The 6,443-nt window shown below is 38.6% G+C and overlaps 1 protein-coding gene across 1 annotated transcript; it reads right to left on the reverse strand.

The window, feature by feature from the left end:
• Nucleotides 1-3,603: 3,603 nt before the first annotated feature.
• On the reverse strand, nucleotides 3,604-6,443 carry LOC125074260 (fibrohexamerin-like). The gene is made up of 5 exons (XM_047685544.1): nucleotides 6,319-6,443; nucleotides 4,994-5,213; nucleotides 4,562-4,698; nucleotides 3,980-4,090; nucleotides 3,604-3,806 (listed from the first exon to the last, which is right to left on the reverse strand). The coding sequence occupies exons 1-5, from the start codon at nucleotides 6,368-6,370 to the stop codon at nucleotides 3,667-3,669; spliced, it is 660 nt and encodes a 219-aa protein (XP_047541500.1). The 5' UTR covers nucleotides 6,371-6,443; the 3' UTR covers nucleotides 3,604-3,666.

The raw sequence follows: 6,443 nt of genomic DNA on the forward strand, positions 1-6,443 counted from the left end.
AATCGTTCCATTCTGACAATAAAATAATGTGCAACGATATACATCCGGTCTTAAATTCCTCTGAAATGTCTGTCTGTGCATTGTTATATTTAGTGTACGTTCGAGTGATTGTAATTCGCGACCGGTCGCACGGCGCTCCGCCACACCGACACGCGGCTCCACTCGTGCGCCGAGATGCTTCGACTCGTGCAGTCGTAGTCGTGTATTTCTGTGACTGGTTGTAGTGAATTATTTAAAACATAGTGAAGTGTAAACTCGACTACGCATCGTCGAGTGTTACGTGTTCGGTAATTCCTCTGTTAGTTAAGTTTAGCGTAAATTTAATTTAAAGTGGCGACGCGCTGACCGCGTCCCGACGAGACGCGTTCGGTCACGACGTCCATTCCTCTGTATAGTGACTAATCGATGGGAAACTAAGTTTCCCCGCCGACCTTTGACCTTTGTGTGGGACCTGAAGTGTGTAATATCATAGTTATTTAATCAATCGGCCATTCTAGGTTTATACGAGGCGTTGTGTCTGATAAATGAAAATATATCGCGTGTGATGTTACCGCTGAGATTGTCAATATGGCGCGCCCGCCGACTGTCGCGTGTCAGATGTAATCTCACTTGAAATAGTCGCTTGTAGCTGCGGGTCGCGTTCGAAGTATTGCAATGTTAGCGGTGACCGGTGTAGGTTGTAATAGTTACTTAAATAATACGTATATTTGTATATTTGTCGAAGATTTCACATTAATGGGGAATATGCAGACGTTTTGAAGTGGACCGGGCAGCGTTTGTAACGCGGCATCTGTTACTTGTTGAGTTGAGTGGGATATCTTTTTTTAAGTTAAATATTTGGCGGCGAATCTATGGTGGACCAAAATCGAGGGTACAGTTAAAGACGCGTCACGCGCATTTGCGTGAGAGAGAAGAAATATATGAGGTAGAAGTGTAAGAGAGCTAGGCATATATTTAGAAGGACCTTCTTTCACGTGTACGGTGCTCACGTCGTGTTATTATGTGCTAATACTTAATTTTATTGTTAAATATTGTTAAAGAAGTTTACGCGTCTCTGATTCGTTACGCTTTGTGACGTCAATTGCGGTATCAACTCAAGTGTTTTGGAGTTACACCCGGAAGAATCAATAGTGAACGTTTGGTTTCTTCCGGGTTAACTCAATACGTATCAGAAAATAGTATAATGTTATCCAACCATATATATATAACATTTTCAATGTCATTCGTAATACTAAAGTCAATAAACGAATTAAATTAAAAATCTAGGATACGAGTATATTTGCATCGACTTTACAAAACCACCCGAAATAGAGAGAAAATCGGGCCACACCAGTTGCTGTATTCAGTAACGGTTCCGGTTTTCAATTCAAAATCAACGAATAGTAACTACGTTATTTGTTTTAAGGACAGAAATAGTTTTAAAATGTTGTCTAAATTTGTTGCCTATTGATATGTTTCAATAAAAGCGTTGCATATTCCCCGTTGGAGTGTTTGCGTTTTGGTGCTTCGAAAATAAAATGTTTATTAGTTCAACGGAAACTGTTTAAGTTTGTTCGTTCGTCGTATCGAAAGTAATCTCGTATTATAATCTCTTGAGAAATATAGAATCTCAATTATTTTTATAAAGATGAAATAAATTATATGAAATTTAATGTTAATGTAACTTTTAAAAAGTTTTTTGCGTTTGCTGTCGTAATACTTGATTGTTATCGCGTGTCCGCCGGCTGTATAGCGTAACCTGTAAGTATTATGTAATCAGTTTTAATATTGTATAGTTTGTATGTAAGGGAATAGTACGGGCTGTGCTCTGCCTTACTCTGTGGATATATTTGTAACAGATGATATATAATACAGAATATAAAATAAATGAATTTTGTTGCCGATATTGTTTATTCTATGTTTTATTTTCCCGAATAGTCGGCGTCACGTACGGCCACGTGTGATAGATGTTTCCATTATACATTTTTAAAATGTTATTCGATATATGAGATCAGCTTTGCCTTAAAGACAGTCCCCTGACGCATAGTGTTCCGAGTTGTGATGATTTTTATAAATAAAATTATGAAAGATTATGCCCTGGTTTTATTTCGTACGAGGTTTGGAGATGAGCGCGCCCTTTTTGTAGAAAATATCCTTTATTTGAACAATTAATATAACCCGCCCACCAATTGCAAAATATGTAAATATACACAAAACTAACATTTATATATTCCAGCGCTTTGCTAAAAGCTCTGCTATATACTTAATGCACTACGAACAGTTCGTGAATATTTATGACACAACACTGTTATACAAAACTACTTATATTCAGGTTAATTTTACTTTTAAGTCCCGATTACCTTTGGCGGCACCCAAAACCATTATTTGCCGAATCCATAATACAGATTAATTAGATGTCGTCCAAGGATTTCATGGCAATTCCTACTATCGGAATCGGGGCCGGACCGAAAGCTTAGGGGGCTCTGGGCTAACATAACTTAGGTGGACCAAAGACATATCTGAACGTAGAATTGAATGGGTTTGATTAATTGCAAGACTCGCAGGCCTGCAAATTGTTCGATCTGTTTAATTTAACAAGTTTATGGTTTCTTTCGCATTATCTTCTATTTTGCCTTTGACTTGACTTAGCGGGGGCTCCCTTGAATCCACGGGGCCCTGGGCTGTAGCCCAAAAAGCCATATGGTAGATCCGGCCCTGATTGGAATAGGTTTTTTGGTCCTAATCCTAAATAAAAAGCTAATGTATATATGTCGCAGCCAACTGGTTAAATTAGCCTTTAAATTAACAGCCTCGACACTTTATTAAAAGACTCCGTCACCAGCGGCCTGAATTATTGCGGCTTATATTGAGACAGATTTTTTTACATGTTTTGACATCATACCTACTCTTGGTACTTAGGTATTAACCACCGCAGTAAAAAAGGATTAGGAAGGAATACTTTTGTTGCGGTTTCTTTTTATCATTTTGCTAGAAGACTCGGATATAAAATTTCAAAGATGATGAATAAAATTTCAGAGTCGGTTTTGTGACAATTTTGCGCAACCATAACTTTGATTGCGCAAAATTGTCACAAAACCGACTCTGTTAACTCTGTCTCAATACGGTCTTATCGGTCTTATTCCTAAAGTGTTCTAAGAAACCGAAGGCGCGAAGGGGGTGCAGGGATGCATATCGTGCCTGTGCTTAGCTGCTGCACATCCCGTAGCGCCGAAGGCTACGTAGTTCCGAAATTGTTGAAAAACAACCTAATATTATGCTTATTACAATATTTATTTTTGCCCCTATCTCAGGAACGGAGCGTTTAAGGTTAGAGGTCAGGCCGAGAAGACCAGATAGAGTTAGAGAGCCGGGGTGTTTTCTATTTAAAAAAGAAGTTTTCCTATTCTATGATCGGTAATGAATTAGCTGAGTGTCATTCAGTTCTGCACGGTCGGCCATTTTGTTTAAAGTGTGCCATCATAAGATTTGGAATTTAAGAAAAAAAAAAGTTAATTGCAGATATTTATTATATATACAAAATAATCATTTATATTTATAAGAAAAACAAATTTAAAAATAAATTTTGATGTGAACCAATAACATTAAAGTTACATAGACAATCACATTGACATTTGATTGTTTTAAAGCATAATCATTAAATTATTAGAGAAATATAGAAGAAGATGATTAGAAGTCACATCCGAAGTTGCAGATGAGCGAGTTGATGTAGTAGCGCGCGAGCTGGTTGGCGCGGTAGAAGAACGTCTCCCGCTCGTAGATGTTCAGCAGCGTGAGGTCGGTCGCCAGGAAATTTTCAGTTTTTTTATCTAAAAGAAATAAATGTATACAGTTCTGTTATTTATCAACATCGTATCATAATCATATTCTTAATATCTCAGCTGAACGTTCGGAGCTAATTCCAATGGATGTGTTCCACCACCGCGGAACGGGAGATTGATTGACATGAGTTGAGGAAATATTTAAATGGTTATATACTTACCGTTGGGATTGATCAAGAATATCGGCAGCTCTGTGACGTCAGCAAAAGTAAACGACGAACAGAGATCCAGCTCATTAGCGTGCGGGAAGTTCAAGGTCAGACGAATCAGAGCTAGAACATTTAAACATATACTACTGAGGTCTTTGTCTTGTTAAGTAACTACTCACATTATACAGCGATTGTTACTAAGTGACCCGAATAGACCCTACTCTCACATAGCCTTCTGGCGTACTGTTAACACCGACAATTTTACAACTTTGTACTAATATGTAATATTCCTCAGACTTATGAAACTTACTTTGTTACAATAAGAGGAATATTATTATTATTTTGGAGTCGGACGAGTCCCTGGACCTTAGCTCATAAACACTGGCACTGTAGGAAACTTAAATACTTTTTTAAAATGCCAAAGCGTTACAGTCTCGTATGGATGAGTAATGATTTAGTACCAGTCGGTCTATTAGTCCATTTGTTGGTAACATCCTAAAATTAATCAAAATATGACAATAAACAAGAATTTTATGACGTTCAAGGGTTGTTTTGTATATGGACAGCCGTGTAGCTGTATTGTTGTGTACTTACGATACCGTCCTCTGTAACAGTAGTTGTAAGTCGTGTCCTCCTGGAACGAGGAGTGCTGGATGAGGGTACGAGTGGACTCGAAGTCGAGGTCGGGACAGTCGAGGGTGAGGACCCCGGTGTCGGAGGCCACGTTGAAGCTGAAATGTTACTTCTAGAAATTTCCTGCTCAACGTAATGACACTTAAGTGTTCAACTTGTATTGAGAAGTACAATTTATTCTGACAATAAGAGATTTATCAAATTATTCAATGAGCAGAATAACTTTTTAAAACGGCACGATATAGGACGGGGGCATGAGGCAAGTTGATCAGTTAAAAGTGAAGTTGTCGGTTGAGACATTTTCAGAAACAGCGAGGAGCTACAATCTTGATGATCCCCTAGGCGATAAAAATACCAAAAAATATCTAATAACTGATTGTAAAAAATACTCACAAGAACTCCGATACAAAGCAACTGTTATGGTTCCTTATGACTAAGTTATTGTCGATGTACGTTGCGTTGAAGTAAGGCGTATCGAACTTGAACGAGTTGATGGTGTACTCCGCAGGAAGGAACCCGCGTACATTGGGGTTGCAGCGAGAGTTAGCGGCCAAGTTATCTCGGACACACTTGTTGTCTTTGACGCGACACGGCCGGGCGATGTTGGACGGCACTGCAGTATAATGTGGAAACAAATGAACATGGGGTTGTTTTTTACAAGCTTCTGATAGCCAGCTTTTAGAATTTGTGGGATTGTGTTTTTATTTTAAATATTTTTATTTAAGGAAGACTTGCATCCGATGGAAAGTGGTCACAACTACCTTGACATTGGTACTGATAGAAATATTTATCACCTCATACATTGTCATTGAAAATAGACTGGATGAAGAAAGCACAGGCAAGGAAAACCTGGAAACTGTTGGAGGAGGCCTATACCCGCTAGGGGCCTTAACAGAGGTAATGTTATGTATACTTTCTTATGTATTTTTCTTACTTTTCTATGTATGTTAAGGAATAAAAAGGGCTTTATTATATTATATTATTATACATTGTCAATGCGCTACCATCCTCGGGAACTTTGGTGTAACACCCCTTGTGCCTGTAGTTACACTGGTTCACTCGCCTTTCACGGTGTAACTCAACAGTTCCAAGCATTCCTGTTTGGCGGTAAAATAATTCTACCGACCGACCGATTGATACGTTAATCAAAGATATATTTTTTCGTATAAACTATAATAATAAATTTTCTATCTGACTTTCTTTCTGGGATTAGTGGTAATCCTTCTGTTATTGTAATTATTCTACCGACGCAAATTAATTTGTATAGCTGTGTTTCAGTCTGAAATGGCTGGCGGCTCAGCCAGTCAGATGTAATTACGGCCACAAGGGACAATACGTCTTAGTTGCTACGATAAATGTTGTCTTCGTTTTATGGATCTTTGGTAAAGGCATAATGACACAGGTGTGGAGTGTCCTGTCGGCGTTATGCACCTGAGACTGCAGCACTTATTGTCAGATGTTGATGATGTAGGTGTGCCTACGTCTACTCGCCCGGTGGAAGAAGGTCGAAGGAGGCATTGGGTGTTACCAGTTCATGATCAAACCGTGGAATTCGGTTAGAACTAGTCACCGTATACTATATTTAGGTTTTGTTGTGCACTTACCATCAGTTAGCCAAAATTTCCTATTTTAATTTAAAATAAAAGATTGTCATATGTAAATAAAAATACAGTTTAAAGCCCAGAAAATCCATTTAAACACGTTTTTTGTAAACTTACCGGCGACGCAGGCCGCGACCGTCAACAGAAGGGTTACGGCTTTGGTTAGCATGATGTGACCACGAGCGCGACGACACACAACTGACGTCGAATAAACATTGCGAAAACCACACAATAGTTTAGAT

The sequence above is a fragment of the Vanessa atalanta genome, chromosome 27 (assembly GCF_905147765.1).
Source record: "Vanessa atalanta chromosome 27, ilVanAtal1.2, whole genome shotgun sequence".
Classification (NCBI taxonomy): Eukaryota; Metazoa; Arthropoda; class Insecta; order Lepidoptera; family Nymphalidae; genus Vanessa; species Vanessa atalanta.